At 41.9% G+C, this 25,173-nt stretch overlaps 1 protein-coding gene across 2 annotated transcripts in view; it reads right to left on the bottom strand.

Annotated features, from left to right (window-relative positions):
- The window catches only part of EBF2 (EBF transcription factor 2), a 195,594-nt gene that overhangs the window by 6,191 nt on the left and 164,230 nt on the right, over window positions 1-25,173 (bottom strand). The window contains exons 11-15 of one of the 2 annotated variants that reach the window (XM_019466902.2): window positions 13,674-13,762; window positions 12,345-12,410; window positions 12,084-12,261; window positions 10,193-10,378; window positions 1,518-1,685 (exon numbers count right to left, since the gene is read on the bottom strand). In XM_019466902.2, the coding sequence (XP_019322447.1) occupies window positions 1,518-1,685; window positions 10,193-10,378; window positions 12,084-12,261; window positions 12,345-12,410; window positions 13,674-13,762 (687 nt within the window). The remainder of the gene's footprint in view (window positions 1-1,517; window positions 1,686-10,192; window positions 10,379-12,083; window positions 12,262-12,344; window positions 12,411-13,673; window positions 13,763-25,173) is intronic. The other variant, XM_019466903.2, reaches the window with a different exon arrangement.

The raw sequence follows: 25,173 nt of genomic DNA, 5'->3' as shown, positions 1-25,173 counted from the left end.
TCGCTCTACATTTCCCCAGCGAGAACTGTGTGGCCCCCACTTGGTTAAGGGACGTGACTAAAATTACAGAACTTAGGGGAGACATCATCACCGACGCCGGCAGGCAGAAGGGAAAGATACACCAAATATTCAACAACTGTATCCACTTCCCGGTCTCGAGATGAAGCCATTCATAGAAAACGTTCTGAGCATATCCCCCAAGGACGAGATGGAAACCACTGGTTGTTGAGGAGAGACCAGGCAGGTAGTGACACTGAGGCGCAGGCTGAGCCTCTTTCTCTATGGATCAGGCACCTAGATTAGAACCAAACAGATCTATATTGTCCCCCTCAAATATACAGATGTTTCCAACTACTCACACGTTGGATGGCATGTTTCCCAGCTGCTTTTTCTCATTGAAAGTGAAAGAATTTTCAGGGACCTCTTCTTAGGGCTGAGCTTCCAGTTCCCGTTTCACAGTTTGTCTGTCCAGTCACTTGACTTTGAGGTGACACCACTGTCTCTTATGGTAGAATGGGACAGGAACCTACCGTGCCTCCCAGAGCTCTGCTCGGCCACAACTGGCAGATGAACCCTCACAGGTGACCCAGAGGGTCAGGAATCTATGCATAATCATAAAGCTACTAGGCAGATGCCGTCCTGGGGACGGCACAGGTCATCTGAGGTTCTGCTGAGCTCAGAGGCTCTGATCCATAAGGGGTTACCCAAACCTCTGCCCTGCTCGGTTTTAGCCAATGCCTCTAGTCGTGAATGTTTTCATGTCAAGACATGAAAAAGAGCCTAAAAATAATGTGGGTCGTCAGGATCCATGGTGTTCAGCAGGTTCCAATTTGCTCTTTTGCCATCAGCTGGCTCCCATTCACAGCGAGATGATTAGATTCTCGTGCACTCATCACATTTGTGTAATGTTATGTCATACTCTATTTTCAGACATTGCTCAAAAATGGGTTGGATGGGTGATATTCATTTTTGTTCTTAGACGGTGTATGTCTTTTTTCTTTCTTTCTTTCCTGCCCCACCCCAGATCAGGCACCTGCTATCAATCTGGCTGGCATGTAACCAGAACTCTCACAATGGGCTGGTTGCTCCCAATGGACCCTGTCCATTTGTGCCATGGGAATATGTATGCAGTGTAGACGGCAAGACAGGTAGGTAAGCAGCTATCACCATACGGTATCTGATGTGGCAACGAGGCACCTTCTGGGAAACGGTGACACGGCCCTGTGGAAACCAAAGGTCTGGGGAGTCCAGACACTCCCGGAGGGTGTATATGGCTCTATCATAGTTAATTCTGTGACCTCAAAGAGCTGTCCGACTTCTCTGTGTTCCTCCATCTTGCTCTTGGATGGAGTAAAGCTCAGTTGTACAAGCTGTCTGTGACCCATGGTGAAAACACCAAAGCACCTCTTGGTAGGTACATGGTTAAAGATGGGGAATGATGCTGTGCTGTTTGCTCTTACTCTGCTGGCCCTGTGGCCCACCTCTCATGGCGGTACCAAAGTGGTACCTTTGCTTACCTCTGAATCCATTTCCATTGCCACTGGAGCAGGCAGGTGAAGGGGAGCCTTGTGGCCTGATGACAGGGGCAAAGGCACTCTTCTGTTTGACAGCAGGAAAAACTGAAGAGGAAAATGGAAGGATGGAGGACGTGCTAGAAGATCCAACAGTAGGACTTGATGACATGACTGGAAAGCAAAGGCACAATCCTCTTAGGAAGGGACAAACCTAGGAACAAAGTCCTCTCTTCAGGACATACAACCAACACACATTACTCATTGGTTCCAGGCATTGTCCCAGATTCTGGGGATTCAAAACAAAGTAGAATGCAACAACGTCCCCGCCTTGCCCAGTGGAGGGAACACACAGACAAAACAATGGACAGGTTCACAGTCCTACTGGAGGAACATACACGATGCTAAGGAGACTCAGCAGACATAGTCCTCTTCTGCCAGGGAGTCAGGAAGACAGCAGCAGGAGGTAATACGATGATAGGTCTTTGCTCACGACTAGAAGCTTGACAAGAGAACACTAAGACCAACATCGGCAAAATCATCAAATCTACTCAAGAATGGAAACCTCTTTTTCACCCTAAAAAGAAGTCCTGGCTGGGAGCTCTGCGCTTCCCTGGTAATTCTCAGCGCTCCAGAGGTTTCATCTACAGGGTTAACATCTCTGAGAGTACCATCTCTGTGGGCCACTGCCTCATTAAATGTAAACGTTTATTAACATCTAGGAGATTACCTCCCTCCCTCTCTCTCTCTCTCTCTCTACTTTCAAAGCCCCTGGGAAATGAAGTTGCAAGTTAGGCCCCTCTGATGTAATGTGTAGAAAAAAACACCAATATTAACACTAAAATTACTTAAAGGAAGCCAAAAGCTAAGCGTTGTAATTTCCAAGAAAAATAAAGGCAACTTCCACAATGAAATGCCCTACCTCTTAATGTCAGATACTCCACCAAGTTACATCATACAAGAAGATAATTTTATCTTTTCTGTTCAACTAGCTCAAGTAAGGGGTAATCTACAGTTCACAAGGGTAAAATTGGCAGATACAGCATCTTGGAGAATAAGGTCAAGTTCCAGGGATTCATTTTAGCACCGTCTCCAGAATTCTGAATTGTCCTATGACATCGTGAAGGAATTACTGAAACCTAATGGTCAAGGCCAGGAGTGCTAACTTCTGCTTCGTATCTTCAGTGACCCAGCTACCCAAAAAAGTAAATTTTGAAAGTGAGGACATGTACGTGACTTATGGTTCAAAGACCAAGTACAGGGTGAATTGAAGGTCAACTGTTCTGATGTCCTCTGTAAGACTCCATTCCCGTTTCTTGTCTCTCCATATTTTCTACCTCCATATGAAGATACACTTTAGGCTATGGTCACACAATTACATATATAAAATCACCATATAGCATCCCTGCAATATGATGTCTTTTATAGCCAAACTACAAACCAAAGACCTCAAAAAAAGAGCTTTATCTAAAAACTGCTCATCCTTATGTAGTCCTGATTTAAGCGCAGAAAGACGCATCTGAGTACATGTCTGTCTTTCCGCAAGTAATAGGAATCAAGAGAAAAAATTGGAAAGGAGGATGAAGTCTTGGAAGAATCTCACATAATACTTGAAGATTAAACTGAAGAAAAAATTGGGCTAATTCACTATTATTACAGAATAGGACACAGGGCTAACCATTGGGAGTGGATTGTATTCATACTCTCAAGCAAAATCTCCTCTTCTAGCATCGGCTTTCACATCAATAAAATGAAATCGGGGACCTTTCCCCTTTCTGGAAGGCACACAACTCGAGGCCAAAGAAAAGCTGAGACTCCGGAGGCCCTGATTCCGATCACAGTCCAATCTCCACCACTCCATGTGAACCATGCAGGCACCAAGATGGCGCCTTGACTTCTGAGTCTGCAAAAGCACCACCTCTCCTCCTACACCATGATAAAGGAGGGTTTTTATAACATTAGGCACACATATACACCCTTGATTCCATTTATATTCAGCACCTGATTCACTTTTACAAATACCTCTTTTCTAAACAACAGATCTCAAACTAAAGTAGATTCATTAGGTCAAATGTGGCCGCCTCTCCATGAAAGAGTCGCCTCAAACTTTGCTAAGTGACATGGAACAATTGTTGCAGAGTTGAATAAGCACAGAGTTATAATATGCCCAATTAAAATACCTTTTAGGAAACTTTTGTGAAATGCTAAATACCCAACTTAATTTAAAATTTAATGCAACTATAACAAAAATCCCAAGAGGAATTTTAATTTGTTTATGTCCACAAACCCAATTGTTATGTTTATCTATTTAAAAAACAACAACGCTATAAGAGCCAGAAAGTTCTGTTAATACTTCAAAAGTACTAAGAAAGCATTTATCTTAACAGATATTAAATCTTACGAAAAATCTACATCAATGAAGTCAGTGTTATATGAGTGTAGAAACAGGCAGACAAATCCTTGGAGAAAATAGAGGCCAGAAACAGACCTGGATATATATGAGAACTGAAACTTAATAAAGGCGACATTTCAAATTAATGGGGACATAAATGCATGGGAACAATACACAAGCCCCCCAGAGACAAAATTTAAAGTGCTTCCTCGTGTTAAACACTAAAGTAATGTAAGTGGATTAATGAGTTATTTGCTAAAACAAAATTATAAAGGTGCTAGTAGAAAAATTAGGAAGGTTATATAATCTACATAATCCTTTCAACCTCAAAGCCTAAACAGAACATCACGGAACAGATTTGCCCCATGACGCAAAATTTCCTTAACACGCAGAGAAAAGGCAAATGACAAATTAGGAAAAATCTTTATCATAATTATTTAGATATGTTCTTATCCTCAATAGCTAATAGGCTTTTATAAATCAATTAGAAAACAGAAAAACATCCCAATGAGGAAAATGGGCAAAGGATCGGAAAAGCAAAGTCACAAACATGAGTGAGACATGAGTGAAAATGACCAAAAGACTTTCATAGGCCTAAAACATGTTCAAACTGATTAGTAATCGAATGCAAATTAGAACAGTCATGAGAGGTTACTTTCCACTTTACCAAACTGCCAAAGATTAAGGAGAAAGGAACAGGGCAGGGAAACAGATACTCTTCCTTTACTAAGGGGAGGTTTCATCTCTCTGGAGGGACTTTGGCAATGTGTATTTAAAATCAAAGTATTTTAAAATGTGCCTATTTTTTAACCCAGCAATTTAATTTTGAGAAGTTAATCCCAAGGAGATAATCATAAATTTGCAAAAAAAAAAAAAAAAAAAAATCGATCCAAGGGCATTTTTATAATTGTGAAAAATTGGGAAATAATGGAAATGACCAAGCAATGGGGTAAACTATATTAAGTCTATAAAATAGAATGCTATGCAAATATTAAAGCTAATGTTGGAGAAGAATATTTGCCAACATGGAAAGATATGCCTCCTCAGATGAATAGGACAAATTACATCATAACATATACGTCAAACCCAATTTCATTTTTTTAATTATTAACTTTTTTTTAATTTTAGAGAGAGGGAGCACATGAGCAGGGGAGAGGAGCAGAGGGAGAGAGGCAGAGAGAGAGAGAGAATCTTTTAATTTTTTTTTTTTAACGTTTGTTTATTTTTGATATGGAGACAGAGTGTGAGCCGGGGAAGGGCAGAGAGAGAGGGAGACAGAATCTGAAGCAGGTTCCAGGTTCCAAGCTCTGAGCTGTCAGCACAGAGCCCAACACCGGGCTCGAATTGATGAACCGTGAGATCATGACCTGAGCAGAAGTTGGACGCTTAACCAACTGAACCACCCAGGAGCCCCGAGAAAGAGAGAGAGAGAGAGAGAGAGAGAGAAAGAGAGAGAGAGAGAATCTTAAGCAGGCTCCATGCTTAGCACGGAGCTCAATCCCATGACCCTGGGTTCATGACCTGACAAATCAAGACCCTAACAAATCAAGAGTCAGGCCTTCAACCATCTGAGCAACCCGGGGGCCCCAACTCAATTTTATTTTCTAAGAACACGTACAAAGCAAAAATTTAGAAGGATGCGATATACATCAAAACTTTTAACAATGTTATCTCTGGCCGATGGATTATGAATGTTCTTAAATTTATTCCTTTAACTTCTCCATATTTTCAAAATCTTCTATGATGAACATGCATTAAGTTTGATGTAGCAGAAACCAGTAAAAGCTGTTAAAAGAAACAAATGGAAAATCTCCTTTTTTTTTTTTTTTTTTTTTTTTTTGGTTAAAAATTATATAATCCTTAGCACTAGGCCTAATAGCTTTCCTGGCTGTTAATAATGCTCCTCTTTGATCTAAGGCTTTACTACCTGTAAACAAGGTTGCCTGTTAACTTTTCTGCTACAAAAAAGCAGACACTGATAAATTTTCAAAATCCTGGGAAAAGCTTATTGATTATAGTGAACTTCGCAAGGCAAACATCACTCCTTATATCTGTTCTCCATTCTCAGGACCCAGGTCTGCATCATTGACAGATTTTATGGAGCCTAGCTTCCAATCTGTGACTTTGATAATTTTGCCGCTTTTCTTTTACTCCCTCTTTCATTGATCCCATGGCAGAATTCCATTTGTTGTGCATCAGAGAAGACACTGCAATTTTCAAAATGTATCTATCCACGACTAGAAGGTTATCCTTTGAAAGTTAACAGCGGTTGTCCCTGCACGGAAATAAAGCGTGTCATTTCTCTTTTCTTTTTTACATATACTTGCTTTTCAAATTGTGTATAATGAGAATGTTACTATTGTAACAGGGTTTCTTTTTCCTTCCCGGAGTAAAAGACAATAGAAATATGTCAAAATGTTAACAAGGTTGTTTTTTATGGTGGGAGTACGCTTTCTTTTTGAAACTACTTCCATATGTTCTAAATTTCCTATAATAATCATTTAATACTCTACAATAGAAAATGTCTTGATATCTGTTGTTGAAAACATAAAAATATTGAGCCCCAGGGCATAGGCTAAAACTATGTAAATGAAGTAGGAGTCCCTGAGCACGGGTTGGATTTCTGCCCGTATAGATTCTGCCCCAATCTTTGGAATTGCTCGACGGCTATCCTGCTTTGGAAGAAGTGGTCCCACAAGTGTCACAAGCCTGTTGAGTAGACCATCTTTGGGGACACCAGCGGGCGCCATTTTAGGAAAGCTGATCACATCTACTTGCAACTGAGAATTTCTCTGGACAACTCTCTCTCTATGGATAGAGGCCAAAGTAAAGGCAAGTCCGTCTGGCCCCCAAATCTCTGTGAACATGGGGAGTTAAGGAAAAACCACTTTTCTTCTTACAAGGATTGATTGGCCTGCATAGGCCCAGCTGGAACTCACCGGGCACATATCCTCCTTTGCATCGAGCCATTGCATTTGTTGGCGCTAAGGGGTCTGTCGGCATTTCATTATAACCCCCTATTGTCAGGGGTTTAGAATTCAGCCATAAAAACCTGCACTGAGCTGGAACTTGGCACACACTGCTACTGCCAGGAAGTGAAGTTTGTATGTGAAATTGAAAAAACATCTGTCCGGCCATTTTTGAAGCAGTGTGAGAGCGAAAGCAGTCAAGACGCAGGTTTTTGATACTCTGCGATGGACATCGTGCAAATCAACTTGACCGAGAGGCTTGGCTTTTTATTTATTTATTTTCTTAACGTCTCTGGCAAGTGATTGCTCCGGGGCAGGGCCCGGCTGCATCAGCATCGCTTAAAAAAGAAAACGAAAAATCATAGACTGGTGTTTTCAGACACAAGCAACTGAATTGACAAAATGGTTTCCCCTGGGCTGTTTTTTATATTTCCCAGAGAAGTTAAGACTTAGCTGGCTAGAAATACAGGTCAGATGCTATTGTAATGAACTCCATGGGGTATTCAGTATTTTTGCAGTAGGGGATTTTATTGTAATGAATGCACTGCTTGGAATCCATTCTCGGTTTGCAACTGCTTCGGACCCTCCTTCAGAAAATAACGGTGCGAGAGATCACACAGACCCAGGAGGAGCAAGGAGAAGGTTCTCTGTTGTGTTTCCCTACTCCCGTTGGGCAGGGTGCCTCTTTCTGGTCTGTATAAGCCATCTTGTTTTAATGGGTGATTTGAAGAATTGGGTGTTATCATTTTTCTTGTGGCAGTGGGATCGAATGATCAAGAAAGGATAGTGGAAGGAAGTTGTCACTGCTGCAGTGGGAAAGGAAGCTCCCGACCAAATGAATTAGCTAATAAGAAACAAGCAATTACCCAGTGGGCATATGCATTTAGCTGTTCCTCTTTTCTCTCTCTGTCACTCTCTATCTCTATCCCTTTCTATCTTTCTCTGTCCCTCTCTGTGTCTCTGTCTCTTTCTGTCTCTCTCTCTCTCTCTCTCTCTCTCTCTCTCTATATATATATATATATATGTCTCCCTGCCTCTATCTCTCTCTCTCATCCCTATTCATCCACACCTGTCTTTCTTTTGGTCTCTCTCCCTCATCACCACACTACATACTATATTATTATATTGACCATATTTGAGCTACAAAAATGACAATTAATATGGTTCAGCTTTATACATGGATTTTTATTGATAAATGTATGTTGAACATATGAAACTATTTGGGGGAAAAAAGTAATTTCATGCTGTTTGGTCTAATAATGTATTATAAATACAAAAAGTATTTCTTACATTATTGAATAATTTTAGAACATGGTATTCTGAACCTGGTGACATGTTTCTAGTCCTATTTTTATGATTTATTGGCTACAAATCCTTGAGTAAGTCATTTAATATCCCTTGATAACTTAAAGGGAAAATGATAATAATAATTACAATCATAGCCATGGCATAAATTGTTGTGGGGATCCCACTGGGGTCTATATGTGAACATGCTTTTTAGACTGTAAAGTAGAATGCAGTTGTGAATTACTCTTGTTGTCACCATTATTAGGTGACATTCTATACACAATGGCTCTCTTGCCTTTGTATCGCTTGTAGGGGCTATTGGAGATGTGGTCCCTTCTACACAGTGATGCATGGGAGATATCTCTCCAAGATCTCAGCAACAGAAAAATCAGGTTTCTTCAGAGCTCCCCACCGCCCCACACCAAGAAACGTGTGGACACAAAATCTTATGACAAGTAATGTTTCTCTCTTTGCTTTCCCATCTTGTAAGCCTCCGAACCAAGTTGATGGCTCTCTTGAATAGACTGAATAGCATCCAGGTTAGTCCTTGGATTCGTCTAATTTTCCTATCCATATTTTTTAATTTTATCTCAGTTTCTTATAGTTATTGTTTTATACTTTCAAAGCACTCATCTCACTATTAATATCCCCCCGAAATATTTTTGGAAGATGATAAGGTAAAAACAAGTAAAGAACTAAACAAATCAAGAAAGCAATAGTTTGTTTATCTAGACCGCCATGATCTATCCATATTTTTAAATTTTATCTCAGTTTCTGGAGGTCATTATTTTATACTTTCAAAGCATTCATCTCACTATTAATATCCCCCCAAATATTTTTGGAAGAAGATAAGGTAAAAACAAGTAAAGAACTAAACAAATCAAGAAAGCGATAGTTTGTTTATCTAGACCGCCATGATCTAATTGATCCAGGCCATTGGACATGACAGACACAGAACTCATGTCTTTACAGCAGTACGATTTTAGTTGTAGTAGAAGAACCAACCTCTGGTCTCTGCTACTTGGTTACTACGTCCTTATCACACTGAGTAGACTGTTGAAGGTAATGATTTGAACAGGTAACACAGAAATAACTCATGGGTGTGTGTCCACAGAGAACCACAAGGCTGTGAAAGTCAGCCTCCAGATCCTTGGCATGTCACAGCCTGAGATGTGTGCTGCCCTTGACTTGCCCTTGTCCCTGGCCTGGGGGAACCATTCTGGTGAACAGAGGGCCTGCTGAAGAGCCTTGCAATTGGAGCCAGAATTTCAAGAACATTCCACTCGTTCACACAGACTCTCCATGGCGGCTTCTCCCCTGGCCCGAAGTATCCCCCAGGGAGGTCTGAAGAACACATGTTCTCTCAGGTTTCTTAGCCCACGAAGCAACCCAAAAGAGTTTTCACGACCCCCTAGGACATCTAGCTAGCCCATAATAGGATTAAGAGGTCCGTCTCACAACACTCTCTCATGAGTAGCTAAATTCCATCTCTCGGAAGGTACGTAAGGAGGAGAGGGCCATGTAACAAAGCAACATGGGAGCATGGTGTGATACACAAATCAACCAAATCACAAATTCTGTGTTCAAATGATGGCCCGGCTCTATCCTCGCTGTGTGATCTCGGATAAGTCAACTGCTGTGCGCCTGAACCTCCTCACCCACAACAAGGAGGAAGTTCTTATCAGGATTAAATAAAACATTACATCCCAAAGTGCCTGAGAGTGTGCATAATGGTAGCTGAAATGGAATCTCAGTTCCCCTCTCCTGTCCATATGAGCCGCATTGCCCTTTCTTTGCAAAAAGCAAGTATCTTCCCTCTTTGTCTTTCCTTCAGAAGGCTTTGAGCAACCAAGTGCACCAAAGTCCAACCGACGGCGAAGAACAGAGGGCAGGAAGGACATTTCCTCGGGAAACTGGGTTCCTCCTCCACGAGTCAGTCAGATGTAGGGATGCAACTCTCCCTCAAAAGGGTGTACAGTAAAGCCCAGGGACAGAGAGACAGGGAGAGCCGGACAGAGGGAAGGGGCACTTACTTCCATACGGGGAGCCTGTGGGGGAGCCGTTTAGAAATCCCGGTGACCCAGGGACGCCCAGGTTGGCCATGGGGACGTTGCTGTAGCCGTTCATGCTGTTACTGGAGGTGCTGTAGTTAGACTGCTGGGGGGTGGAGCTGGAAGAGTAGCCCCGCGGAGAGATGCTGCTTGTGTTGCGGATGTACCCTGGACAACAAGGAGAAAATCCAGGTAAACGAACCGGCACACGCAGCCAGCACAGGCCAAACATGGCGGCGCAGGCCTGTGTGGCCCCCAGATGGCAGAAACCCCCCCGGAGCCACCCTGGGGCAGGGTGGGATGTCTGCACTTTGTCTTCAGCCTTCTATCCTCCTCTCCCTTCCCCATCCTACAACCAGGCCATGTCCCTGACAGCCCCTCCCTCCTCTTGGTCCCCATCTGCAGTCCACATCTCCAGCTCAGACCGAGGAGTAGTGACTAGCGGTTGGGTGCAGTGACAGCTCCCAAATCATCCTTCACGTCAAGTCCTGTGAGATCTCCAGGGTGTCACTGAGGAAGGCATTCTGGGGTCAAGTTGTGTACCGTAGCTATCCCTTGTCTTTTCGCATATGTGGGGCCTAGAGAATAAGCAAACCAGTTTACATCTGCTAACCTAGTGTTTCCCAAATTTAACACACCACAGTATCTTTCCCGGGAGTGGTGGGCAAAAGGGATCCTGATAACCTCCCAAGGGCCACCAGGACTCTGCAGATCATAGCTTTGGGAACGTGAGTTCAAGGTTGTTACCATGCCCTGGGTGGGCGTGGGGAACATCTTCATTTAAAAATTGCTGTTAAATTAATCTAAATGTGCCATTCTTTGGCCAAAGACTTGGAAGCATCTGCCTTCGAGTGCAGGGAGATCAGGTCTGTAGGAGGGATGGGAAGGGATGGCAGGGTTCTCATACTTCTGAAACCCCAGCACGGAGACATCACCTAACCTATCCTGAAATAATCCATTTTGGATAACAGTCTCTAAAGCTATGTAAAAAATGACCCAAGTCAGAGAAGGAGGAGGAGGAGGAGGAGGAGGAGGAGGAGGAGGAGGAGGAGGAGGAGAGAAGAAGAAGAAGAAGAAGAAGAAGAAGAAGAAGAAGAAGAGAAGAAGAAGAAGAAGAAGGAGAGGAAGAAGAAGAAGGCTATAATATGTCCACACCCACCCTTCTATAAGAAAAACGCAGCCTGGGCATGAAAATGAGGCATTGCCTTCTGATGGACGAATGAAATTGGAAACAAAGCTATCCCACAGTTAGGGACATGATTAGGAAATTTATTCCTTTTAAAACATGATTTGTGATAAACTTAGCACCTTAATAAAATCGACCTCGGTGACAAAAATCTTTACACGATATATTTCAGGTGTAAAAAGCACTGTTAACTAGAAAGTGTGCTGCTATGTATTTGTATATGAGATAATGCACACATAGAAGTCACCAAATAAAGCCAAGCCACTTACCCTTGGCTCCTAGGAAGAGAGGGTTGTGCATAATAAATAAACGATAATGGCAATGACTCAGCCTCCTTTCACTATTCAAGCTGATGATCCCAAGAGCAGAAGTGCACATTTGAGTCAAAGAGTACCTGTAAGTCTAGTTCCAGGAAGCCGAAACCATTCTAAATAAGTAACAGTCCCTCCTAACCTTAAATATCTTCAATTAAGGGGATTCGACCCGGGACCTAAAAAGCCCCCAAATCTAACAAAACATCACCTATCATGTTGAGATAATCCAATATGTGATCGGGGGGGGGGGGGGGGGGGTGGAGACACGCTTTTCCGATGGTACATGAATCAAGCTTCACCTCCCTCCACTCACGCAGAACCAACGTTTTAAATGGAGAAGGTGCTTGAAGCCTGCCTCCGGGAAAGGCTGTACCTTGATTATTTCCCTGTGTTGACTCTGAGATGCTGACGCCAAGCTGGCTGCCGTACGAATTGATGCCCATCATGCCACCGTGAGCCGGGGAGCTGGAGAGAGCTGGGATCTGGCTGGGATTCCTGGGGACGCTGTACAGGGCTTCCGCGATGTCTGCGGCCCGCTTCAAAATGATGTCCTACAGAATGGCAGGTTGAGGTGAGCGTTTTTATTCAGCGCAAAGACTCAAGCTCAACCGAGTGTAAGAGGTCAACGTCTAACCTGGTTATTGTGTGGTGTGCCATAGAGGGCCTCCACCAGATCCGCAGCTCTTTTCAACAGCATTTCCTAAGAAAAGGGAAGAAAGGGTAAGGGATGAGCAAAGGTAAACCCCCCCCCCCCCGCAGTGGCAAACACAAAGGAAAATTATGCATAAAAATCAAAAGTCCAGACATCCTCCCGGAAATATAAATAACTGGCTGAGAGGTCCTGTATAATTGGTGTGACAGGCAGAATTATACCTGTACGTATAAATCCCTCTATAAATATGTATCTACACGGAATCCATCTAGATAAAACGGTTCCATACATGATTGCACTACCAAAACCAAAACGCGACCAGATTCAAGGTGGAGCTGGTTAAAATTAATAAGGTCTGGGAAGTGCCATTAAAAACTTTCAGACCATTCCATTTATAAGATCTGGTACTCTAATTAACCAGAAATTCTTCAAATGATTGACTGGCCTGAGTTTAGCTGCTTGCCAAGGAGTTGTTCGTAATACTGAAATGATCTTGGCAGGGCCTTCTGCAAAATTTTATTCTAATAAAGATGAATTCTTTCAATAATATTTCCCCCTGTTCACTTTAACCAGAGAGAATTAGTAATCAGTAATCCCTTTCGTCTCATTTTGTCTTTTCCACCTCCTGCTTTGAACAGCCTCTTAAATTGCTATTAACCTACTTTCCAGATATCATCTAATTTAATGGTGGGGCTGGGGATTTTTCCAAGAGGAGAAATAAAGGTGTGATGGAGAAGCGAATGTGGTACTTGAATTTTACTCACAGTACAGAGAAGAGAACACGGCATATTATAATGTATGTACTCAAAATGCGAGTAGAGACGTTAAAAGTTTAATAATGTCTCCTTAATTGAATGTCTAATAAATTAATGTGCTTTTCAATACGGAAAGCTAAAATAATGGGCCAAGTTCATGACATAATTGTCCATAAGCAAGTTCACTTAAAAGTGATTCATTTCACAGAAATTTTACATGGAGGCATTTTTCACTTCACAAAATACCCGCATACGGGGTAGTGCCTCTGTGAATACCTGATTGTGGCTTAATGTGCCCTTGCAACTACAGGCACATAAAATTAAACTGAAACACAAAAGAGGGAGGACTTACATTTTTAAGCAATTATACAATTATTTATTTTCATAAAGTTGGCAATGTTTTATAAGCTGGATACTTGTAGTGTATCTGTTTTTGAGGACAAAATTTTCAGATTTCACATTCCCTCAGGTATTAATTTTCTGGATTCATCTAAGTTTGCTGAAATCCTATAATAAGGTTTTCACCTGTCAACTTCCAAAGCATTTTTCTTTTTACCTTAGCTAATCTCTCTGGGTCCCCAGGATGCCTTGGAATGACTTTCTGCAGTCTTTGGAAACCGTAGTCTATGGTGGGTTCATTTAATGCTGAAAAATAAAAGTCCTCTTTTTGAGTATGTTTCATGGTCATAAAGCAGAGCTTCTCAGTAAGTCTTCCACCCGCAAAGAGAAAGGTTCTGGTATTATCTGAGAATCGATACATAATGGGTACAATTCCTTAAGGAATTTTTTGCTGTCGACATTGGTTAATTCACATTTGTAAGTTTGGAATTCACAGTAGTTTAGTGTCTTCACATTCGAACGATATTTCAGAATTTCGGGATTATTACATTTACTTACCATTCTGCCTTAAGTGCATACAACTTCTCATTCTCTGCTCACTCTCAAATAACCAGAAATATTACACAATCGACCATCTCCCAGTTTTCTACAAAGACAATAAGCTACCCTTACATGCTTTTTCTCTTCCCCCCTCTTCCGTTTCCCAAGTATACCTTTATCATCTATTAATTCTCCTAATTATCAGTTTATCTTATTCTCCTAAATATTTCCATTCATACATATACAAACCTTCTGTGAATTTATTCTCCCAAAGCCCTGTTCTTATGCAATACACTTTCAGAATTTCCCATTACATTTTGCTACACGTACATTCATATACTGTCAGGCTCCACCATATGCTGAAAGTTCCATAGAGTCAGGACACATGCTTTGCTTTGCCACTGTGTTCCCATTGTTGAAGACAGTGCCCGGCACATAGTAGGCATTTGGCATCAGCAATTTGTAAAATGAGTGAGGGACAGAGTGAATGAATGACACATCTCCCCATTTCTACCATGCTAAAGAATTTTTGGAGTGGATTCCCTTATCCTTTCTCCTTCTTCCTGTCTTCTTTGAGTTTTTATAAGTCTGTTGTTTAAATTTTGTAGTTTCAAAATTAACGCATGATCAAAGTAAAGAAAAAAGATGCAAAGAATAAAAAAATAATCACCTGCACTCCCATTAGGCAGCAGTAAACACAGGAGGGTGTACTTCCTTTTTTAATCTTCCTTTTTGCACATATGTTTTATGAATATTTGTTGCTATTATTCTAAATATCAAAGCAACACCTCTGGTTCAAAAGAATTATTCAAAAAATTTAAATGCGGAAATAAAAATACAATCATCCATAATCTCACCATTTTAGAGATGAGCTGGGTTAGCATTTTTGCTCATATCCCTACAGATCTAAACACGCACGCATACTTAAAATTATTCACACTGTTACATAACCTACTTTTTATCAATTTAGCAACATATCAAACTTTTCCCCAGCTTATTCAATATTCTTTTATAACATTATTTAAAATTCCTGCATATTTTTCCATGTCATGGCCTATAATTTATTTAAATGGCTTCCTAACGTTTGCCATTTAACGTGATCCTTAATTTCTCACTATTATAAAAATCAGAGCCATAATTATCGGCTGTGTATAGTTTTAATGATTTCAGTTGGATAATTCCAAGAATTAGAATTACTGGACCAAAACTATGATTTATATTTAAGGCCTTCCACACATCCTGCCGAACTCTTCTCAGAAGACTGTACAAATTTGTATTCCCTCCAGCGGTGCATGTGGTCACTTTAACGTCTATTTCGTTATTCATCAGTGAAATTGAAGAGCTTTTTCTTATACTTGCTGATCATTTTAATTTTTTTCTTTTATGAACTGCTTATTGATTCTTTCCATAGTCCTTTCAATTGGGGATTAGTCTTTTTCTTTTTTTTTACTTGTAAAAACACTTTATGTATAAATATTTTTAACACTCTGAATGTCCCCATGCTATAATATCATATCCCAGTTTGTCCTCAGGTATTATATGTAAAAAGATCATCCCAATTCTATGATAAGTACGCGTGCGCACACACACACACACACACACACACACACACACATATAATGCGTGTGGTATTTGCATATACATATACAAACATATATGAATTCTCTTTCTTTTTCTTTTTTCCCAGGTCCACCAATAAAATGTGTACTGCTCATCATCTAGGTAACACGCTTTTTATTTTTTGGTCTGTATTTCACTTTTTATCATTTTTCTTGTCAATACAATTACTCCCTCATCACATTTTCTAGGAGTTTTACTAGTGCCTAGAAACACTTTTGGTTTTTATGTGTCTGTGCAGGCAGCGTGCAGGGAGTGGGTGGTCGTATATGGCCTAGTCATTAAGAGATTCTGCTTTACAGTCAAATGGATCTTGGGTTTGAATTTCAGCTCCACCATTAATTTCTCTAAGCCTCTGTTTAAAATCCATCTCATGGGTTTGCTGTCAAAATTAAAGAAAACCATTTATATAATGTCCCCAGCTCAGTTCTTGGCCCAGAAAAGTTCTTAACCAAGGGCGGCTGTTATTTTGTAACCAAACCCCTGACAGATGTCATTAATGTTTTCTGTTCATTCTTAGGATCATCCATTCATGGCATCAACATATGAGGATCATTTTGTCTGTATATTAATTCCAACTAGTTCTCTTAATCTCATTCTCATGTTAGCTAAAATGTCTCAAAAGGTCTAAAAATGAGGATGATAGTGGAAATTCTTGCTTGTTTTTCTCCGAATGGGAATGACATTGACATTTCACCATCAAATTATTTATTATGCTTCAATAAGGGTTTTTTATCAGGACTTTTTAGAATCTGAGGAAATTATAATCATGAATTTTCTCATTTGACAAGTATATATTATATTTGATAAGAGATTTCCCAATATGTCACAATTAAGTGTTTAGTCACGGATATGGTATATTTCTGAATACAGTTTGTTAACATTTTCCTAAGAATCCTGCTGTGAGGATTAAATCATTTAACTATTGAGAATAGTGCCTAGCACATACTAATCATTCAACAAGTATTAATTACTATTAGTGTTGCTGGGGGTTTATGTGTCCATATTAATAATTGGGATTGTGTGCTTGGTATTGTCCAGCTTCTGGTTGATTTGTGTTTTATACGAGCTTTGAAAAATAAATTGAGAAGCTCTCTGTATTTCATCCTATGCTTTGTAAAATTTATACGGCATGGATATTCTCTCTTGACTAAAAGTCTGGAAGAACCCTGTGAGATTTCTCTCATTAAAGTCACCAATAACATTTTAACCAAACCAAGAGGAACTTTGCCATTCTTCTTTTTTTAATATATATTCCTTGAGAGAGAGAGACAGAGAGAGCACATAGGGAGAGAGGCAAAGGGAAAGGGAGAGAGAGAGAATCCCAAGCTGTCTCCACACCCAGCGCTGACTGGGTGAGTTCTCCACATGGGATTCTATCCCACGATCCTGGGATCATGACCTGAGCCAAAATCAAGAGTTGGGCACTCAACTGACTGAGCCACCCAGGCACCCCGGAACTTTTCCACTCATATGATAAAGACGAGTTAGCATTTGACACTGGAAATACTCTCCCCTTGGAAATTCTTCCACCCAACGCCTTTCCTGAAAGTGCACTGCCTGTTTCACTCTACCTCCTTAGTCACGCCATCTCAGGCCACTTTGAGGACTGCTCTCCCTCCATCTTGTAAATGCTATTTCTCCCATGACTGTTGCCAAGCCAGTCTTCTGTTTGGCTATACATTCTCCCTCAACCACCTCATCAGTGCCCCCATGATTTCCATGTCAAGCTACATGCCGACTATCACAAACCTTTGTCTCTAGTCAAGAGAGCTTGCCTAAGATTCTGCCTTATCACTCCAAGTATTGGCTGGAAATTTCCACGGGATAGCGCATAGACTCCTCCCACTTAAGATACCCCAAGCCGATGTGGCTTTCTGTGAATTGTCATGTCCATTAGGTTGCCAATCAGAAACCTTAGATTTGTTCTTTATTTCTCAATATCATTTGTATTCTTCTAGACAATTCATGCATTTCATTACGATTTTAAATGTTTTAGCACAGACTCTACACAGTATATTTAGAATTTCTAAACATGGGGCTTAGTCCCACAACCGTGAGATCATGACCATGAGATCATGACCTGAGCCAAAATCAAGACTCAGCGTTTAACCGACTTGATCCACCCAGGTGCCCCATGAATAGTCATATTTCTAATTCTGTCTTCCTTTTGTTCCAAATAAAATATCTGAGATGCTTGGCTGTTAGTTAATTATTTATTCCAGCTAATTGCATTGGATTCTAAAAGGTGGCCTGCAGAATATCTGTCTTTTGGAATTTAAGTTTTTTTCTGAATTAATACATATTAGTTTTGTCTGTGTTCCATGGGTAATGCTTCAAGTATATTATTTAATATATCTTTTTGATCATATTATTTAACATATTTTATATATAATTGCTACTATAAATTTGTCCTTCCACATTCTCCATGTATTTCTGATAGTTTTTTAATGGCTATATTTCTCTCTAGTAATGAGAAAGATACACATCCTATTTTAACTTAAAACAGTGTTTTTAGGGGCACCTGGGTGGCTCAGTCGGTTAAGCGTCCAACTTCAGCTCAGGTCACGATCTCGCGGTTCGTGAGTTCGAGCCCCGCGTCGGGCTCTGTGCTGACAGCTCAGAGCCTGGAGCCTGTTTTGGGTTCTGTGTCTCCCTCTCTCTCTCTCAAAAATAAATAAATATTAAAAAAAAAATTTTAAAAACAGTGCTTTTAGGTTTCTCTGAAAATCTTTTTTTCTAATTATTTGAGTCCGGTAAGCCCCTCCACACGTAAGGAATTTGGTCCACCCTTAATTTCTGTACCTCATACTTTCTACTTTTACATTTTGATTGTTCGGTTCATCTTCAGCTAATATTACTATCATTAGACTTTTTTTTTTTTTAATTTTTTTTCAACGTTTTTTATTTATTTCTGGGACAGAGAGAGACAGAGCATGAACGGGGGAGGGGCAGAGAGAGAGGGAGACACAGAATCGGAAACAGGCTCCAGTCTCTGAGCCATCAGCCCAGAGCCTGACGCGGGGCTCGAACTCACAGACCGCGAGATCGTGACCTGGCTGAAGTCGGACGCTTAACCGACTGCGCCACCCAGGCGCCCCACTATCGTTAGACTTTCTATGATCCGTCTCTTTTAGACTAATTTTCACATTGACATTAGGCTTTGTCATTACATTGACAATAATTGAAATACTCGAACTGCTTTCTCTCTTGTGATACCATAACTCTTCCATTGTTACGTTTTTCACTGGTTCAATTCCCCAGCAGTCAGGTTACATCAGTAAGAAGAGCTGAATTCTATCCAAGCCCCTGCAATGAGACAATATCTTTTTGTCTCCCTCATATGTAAATGACAACTTCTCTGGATATAGCACTGCTAGGTACCCTGGTCTCCATTCAAGATCAAGTTTCTGCTTGTGTTGCTTGTTCTTACCCTTTGGGTAGGGGGTCAGAGGAGGCCTGGAGGGGAATGACGGGTGCAGCCTTCTACACATCCTCCAACACAACCCTGTTTGCACACACCAGCACACAATTTCTGGCATACTGATGACACCAAACTGGCTTCAAACATGAAGACTAGATTTCCCCTATTTTTGTTGTTGTTGTTGTCGTTTTCTTGAAAATATCCTCTGATATTTTCTGGGGCTGAGGGCAGATTAAACACTTGGACTCAAATTACCATTTTATCCAGAACCACATGTGAGAAAACCTGTGTGTATAATTAGAATCCTTCCATAAACCTTTTTTTTTCCCACTTAGCATTAAAACGTCAGCAGTTTCTGAATCCTTTTTCTTTAATAACAGTATTTTTAGTGGCTATAATATTCAATAATGAAAATCGTTATTGCTGCTGTTAGAATTAACCAAAGGCTTGCTGTATTACAGGCCTTTTACATACGTTAGCTCGTTTAATCCCCATTACAACCCCACGATATGGGTTTTATCCCCATTTCGAATGTGGTTCCAGGCAGTAAAGGTGGAATTTGTGTCCTGTCTTCTCTAACTCCTAGGCCTGTGCTCTGAACCTTAGAGATGTTGTCTCAAGCCTTATCCAGATTCGCCAACGGCCGCCTGGGTCAAAGGCTACCCCTCTGCACTGAGCTACTGGGCTGAGCTGGTAAAGAGCAGAGAGTGTTGGCAAGTGGCCATGCCACCTTCTGCTTCCACCCACTCTTTGCACCCGCCCTTCTGCCTTCCCGTGCTTCCTCTCTAGCTTCTGGCAAAGGGCTGCAGATCTCCAAAGCGAAGCCTCGCCAGGTTGCCTGACTTCGCAGCCCCTGAGTGTGGGAGAAGGCCCCATTTGGTATCAATCAGCAAACACAAACAGCTGCCCAGGGCTGCAGGGAGAACAGACCTAGTGACAAAATGCTCTAAATCAATCATTGCCCTGTCTGTTTTCAAACCGGCACCATTTCGTTACCTGAGGTACTGATTTTCTTATGTGGAGAAAATGGAAGTTATAGAAATTAGTATGCTCACAATGTGTTTACTAGAAAGTAAGGGAAGATCCCCTAAGGTAGAAAATCTAGCCCCTCCGAGGGCCCTCCCCCTCCTGTCTCCACTACTGTCCTTGTCCTTTCTAGCCATTTGCATGGCTACTCCCCCCCCCCCTCCCCCGGCAGGTTCTCACTCCGCCTCACTACAGCTCCAGGGGTCCCCCCATGACCACCACTAATCCCTGTATCCCTTGTGCTTCCTGCCACTTGCAGAGGAATTCTCTACGGCTGGGCTTTAATCAGTACACAGAAGTGGGATGTAGATGGAAGTTTCTCTTGCACAGAATTGATCGCACATTTGTACCCACTGTTCTTCCCGTTGGATGGGAAACCACCAGGTCCCAAGGGTAATGTCTGCTTTATCTTGCCTGCCCTCCTCTCCTCACTCCCCACCCAAATCAGAAATAGCAGACTATCTTGACCACACCGGGTTAGCGATGCAGGTTTTAAACTGAGAAGTTGATCAGGCATTCTCATCTATTTCTGATGTTGAGTGTTTTTTGGCAGGCCCCTGCCAGACTTCACAGCAAACTGTGGGAGGGGTTCTGTGTGTATCCCAGATGAGAAGACAATGGTAAAATACACTGTCGCCTATACGGACAGGGAAAAAAAAAAATCACACGCATGTACACACGCGCGCATGCACACACACGACTTCGTTTAATCAAGGCACGTCTGAAGCACAAATCATGAGCGGTGCTTAGTCAACACCAAGCCAAAAGAAGAAAAGTCGGTCAATGCCTCCAGTTTTCGGCCGTCAGAACATCCAGGTTGAACTGGACAACCTTTACTTTGGTTCCAAACTGACTTCCCAACTGACCAGCTGGTTTTGCATCCTGTCGGTTCAGCCTCACGTCGAATCCCGGCTTCCCTCCTCCCCATCTCCCTGGGTGTTCTCTGACATTTCAGGCCTCGGCGCGAGCCAAGCAAACCTCAATTAGCTAATGAGGTGCCCAAGATCAGCACCAAGACTGCCTCCGAGGGCCAACCAGATCATTAACCACCATCATCAGTGTGAATTTCCAACCTCTCCTACCACATGGAGTGGGGGGTGCTGTGAAACGCTGCCGGCCCCTTGGCTGACAGGGACACAGAGAAGTGCTAGCAGGGCAAAAACAGAGTAAATTAAAAATGCACTTCGATCTATAGGCTCTATTTATCTATGTCTTTCTTTAGTAACATCACATTAAGGTAAAAGGTCATATCCCCGCTGAAATATAATTTATATTTACCTTTTATTAAATAATTATGGCATGGCATGAAGTTAAATATTACAGAAGCTAATCAAGGGGGAATTCAATAGAGAAAACTCAGACATGAGAATTTCGTCTTTGCTATACATAGAATGTCTTAATCCTCCACTGGGAGTCATTCGGGTTTGCTTAAGGAGTTTAATAATACACATTTCAACTGCCACAGAATCTAAATCCCATTTGGATCAGCCTTGGAAAAACTTTCATCAATACCTTGAGATTTCATAATATTTCTCCTGAGAGCCTGGATCTTATGTGTCATTTCTCATTTTGATTGCGGGTATAATATATGAGGTTTCTTACATATCTTGGATCCGGCAAATAGATATAAACTATAAGCAGTGTGTAAAGGTTTTATTTTATAAGTAAATAGTATTTAACTAAAAATATCTACTGGGAACCACTCATTAGAAAAAAAGCTGGCTGGTGTTCAATATTAATTTTCCCCAGAGGTTGGTGAGATGTATAAGTTCTATATGATTATTGCTTTCCTTAAAGGGAGGCACAGAAACCAGATAATGCCTACCCTCTACTTCTGTTTCCAAAAAAAATATAGGGGACACTGGCTAACATGGAATGGGGAGTCTTTGTTACAGTTCTGGTCAACCCTCAACAAAGACAGCATTGACATTGCAGGCAGGAGGTCATTTATGCCCTTGGCCGACAGGAGTACTCATCACAAAAATGGCGGCTTCAAAGGCTGATCAAATTCCTTTGCAGAAATTTGAGAAGAGACAAATCAGATGATGTGGTAAGGGAAGATCTGAGTGCTCAATTGGGCTGTCACTCTAGGATGTTGGCCTGGGTTTCAGCTTTCCTCACTGGTAAGTCTTCAGCTGGAGCCTACGATCATCATGGAGTGTATGGATGGCCATCAAGAGGCCAATAAAATTCTAAAAGTCTGAGCCTAGCTGTATGTTTGCACATATGTGCATTTATCGGCAACAAAGGATCTTCACTTTTATTAGATATGCATAGAGCTCACGGTCCACTGAGGGGTCTAGACCACATAAATAGAGGATCTCTCTAGTCCTAACTTGAAATCTTATCCTTCTCCAATAATAAAGAAAGCAATGGAAAAGAATCAAATCTCTGCAATGTGACTGCCAGACAAACACCAAATCAGAAGATGGACTTTGATACGCAAGCGAAGGGGAAAAACTGCATCACGAATACCTCTCTATGTGGCTCTGGTCAAAGTCCTGTTGACAGGACAGGAAGGTGGAGAACAACTCAGCATGGGGAAGAATTCAGATGTACAGAGACCAGCTCTTGCCTTCATGTTACCTCTAGGACTTCTCCATTCTGCTTTTGCCTCAGTGTCCATCTCTTCAAAGAGCCTTGAGCCTCCATATTGATTCCTGTGGGGTCTGCCTTCTTTGTGCTTTGATTTTAGTTTCTCTCTCTCCCTCTCTCTCTTTCTCTCTCTCCTCACCTTCCCAATGTCCTTGTCCAATCATCTACCTTCTGCCCCACTGCTCATGTGTCCAACATGCAAAGCCTACGTTCATTTCTTTTAAGGCCTATGTTCAATTAGCACCTTAATGCTCCCAAATTAAATTTTTTCAGAGCATTGGATAGCCAATGGAGGTAAAATTGGTCTGGCCTGGGATCTGCTTTATTCCCCCACCCATGACCGACCATACACCATCTTCTAGGCCAGGCGGACTTTGGTTTCTCTCTCTGCAAACACAGAAGCTTGGGCGAAATGGCCTCTAAGATCCCTTGTAGGCCCTTGCATATGATCCGAAGGCTATTATTTATTTGGTGCAGTGAAATTCTTCTTTGAGAAGTGGAGACGGGTGGGGCTGAAGCCATAGGCTGTTGAATTACATCGTCGTTAACCTTTGCTACATTAAAATCTTTCCCCACATCCGCTTGTTTCAATGTAGCAAAAGTTCGGTGTCACCAATTAAAAAAAAGGACAAAGATAATATAAGAACACATTATTAAGAGGCGGTACCCGCCTTCGTGGATACAGGAACAAGAACACGAGGTGAGAACCAGCAGTGCATAAGTGAAAGATTAGACTGAAGCCTTTGATATTTAATTTTAAATGAAATATTAATTTAATATTTAATTATGCTTTGGTTTCAAGAAAAACTGCAGCAGGAAGACAGATTGTTTGAAGAAGGGAGTAATATACGTGGTTAAGGAGACAACTGTAAAAATTAAAGATAAATTTCAAGGGTAAATCTAAATGCCACAATGGAGCAGTTATGAATATGATCACGCTCTCTGTAATGTGTATTTAGAATATTATAGCCGAGAGCACCAGGCCATTAAGGGGCTGAGATGTCTCCAGTGAAACAACAGCCCCCTATTCTGGGGCTTCCAATGGAGACATCATTCTTCAGACTCAGCTGAATGATGGATCCGAATTTTACAAGAGGTGGGGGCAGAGGCGACCTCAGTAAAAGTGCAGGCTACCAGGAGGGCTATTGATTCAACCTGTTTCCAGGGTGAACAGGGAACAATTGTACTCGGGCCAGTTTTTGATGTCTGAACTGGGTATTTTTAACTAAAAATCAGATTCATTTCTTAAATGGGAATTCTTTTTTTCAGGGTACCGCTCTAAGAAAAAGAAAGAACGAAACGTGAATTGCAATGAGCTATTCACATTTGCAATCCCACTTGCACACCTGTGAGGGGCAGCTTTGTGAAAAGAGGACCCCACGCCCTACACCAAGCCTCGGGTGTGATGTAAAGGTTTGTGGAAAAATCCAGGTCTTCCATTTCTTCTCCCAACTGCTGCCTGTTCTTGGCCATTTTCTTGTTAACGCTTTGTCTTGTTAACACATGGAATCAGATGCAATTGTTTGTGCTAAAGCAAAAGGTAAGAAGGTCTCTGGGGACGGAGGTGAGGTGACATGAATTCTTTGGCTCCTCAGCGTCCCAGGGTCCCCATCCCTTCTCATTTGCCAACATCCAAGTTCAACCACACACCTGGGCAAGCAGCTCCTCCGTGCGTGCCTGGGCCACCTGGGCCGATTAGGTGTCTTCTGCTCCTTCTGTCCCCCTTTGAAAACCCGCTCCCCCTTCTCTCCACCTTCAGAGCCCATGTTCTCAGGCTGCCTCGGCCCCCTCTGGCCCCGACAGAATCCTGATTTCTAACCTAGTCCCAGCTATGAAGAGCACGGTGTGGCGGGCCTTTCAAGAAGAATCCACCTTTTTCAGAAGGGAAGACATGCCAAAAAGCCCACCCTGGATCCAACGGTGAAGAAGGCGAAGCCACGTAAAACTCATCCCAGAAACGCGTGCCCCCCTGCCAAACGCCGACGGGAGTGAACTGGACTTCTATTTCGATATTTCTAAGCATATGCATTTGCAAATCTATACCATTTCATTTTCCTCATGAGAGATATACCTTCCTATTTGTTCACTTTAGGAACCCGACATGCAGAAGGGTTAAGTGATTTGCAGGAAAGTTGGGACTCAAATCCAGGCCTCCAAACTCAGTCCCTGTCTTCCACTCCAGCACTAGGTTCTCTCTTAATAAGAAAGTGGAGTTGGTACTCCTTTCCCAACTTCAGTTGTTCGTGGAGAGGATAGTTTCTATGACTTCTAGGGAATTGGAAGCACTCCATAGAGTCTCAGCCGATCACACGACATCCCCACTTCGCAATGTGGAACAGCAGGGCACAGGCAAGGCATCGTCTTCTTTTTTTAAAAAATCTTTTTAATGTTTATTTATTTCTGAGAGAGAGAGAGGATGAGCAGGGGTCGGGGAGGGGTAGAGAGAGAGGGAGACACAGGGTCTGAAACAGACTCCGGGCTCTGAGCTGTCAGCACAGAGCCTGAGGCGGGGCTC

Source organism: Panthera pardus, unplaced genomic scaffold, assembly GCF_024362965.1.
Source record: "Panthera pardus isolate Hobbes unplaced genomic scaffold, ASM2436296v1 HiC_scaffold_13, whole genome shotgun sequence".
In the NCBI taxonomy this organism is placed as follows: Eukaryota; Metazoa; Chordata; class Mammalia; order Carnivora; family Felidae; genus Panthera; species Panthera pardus.
This window is presented reverse-complemented; position numbering and strand designations above follow the sequence as displayed.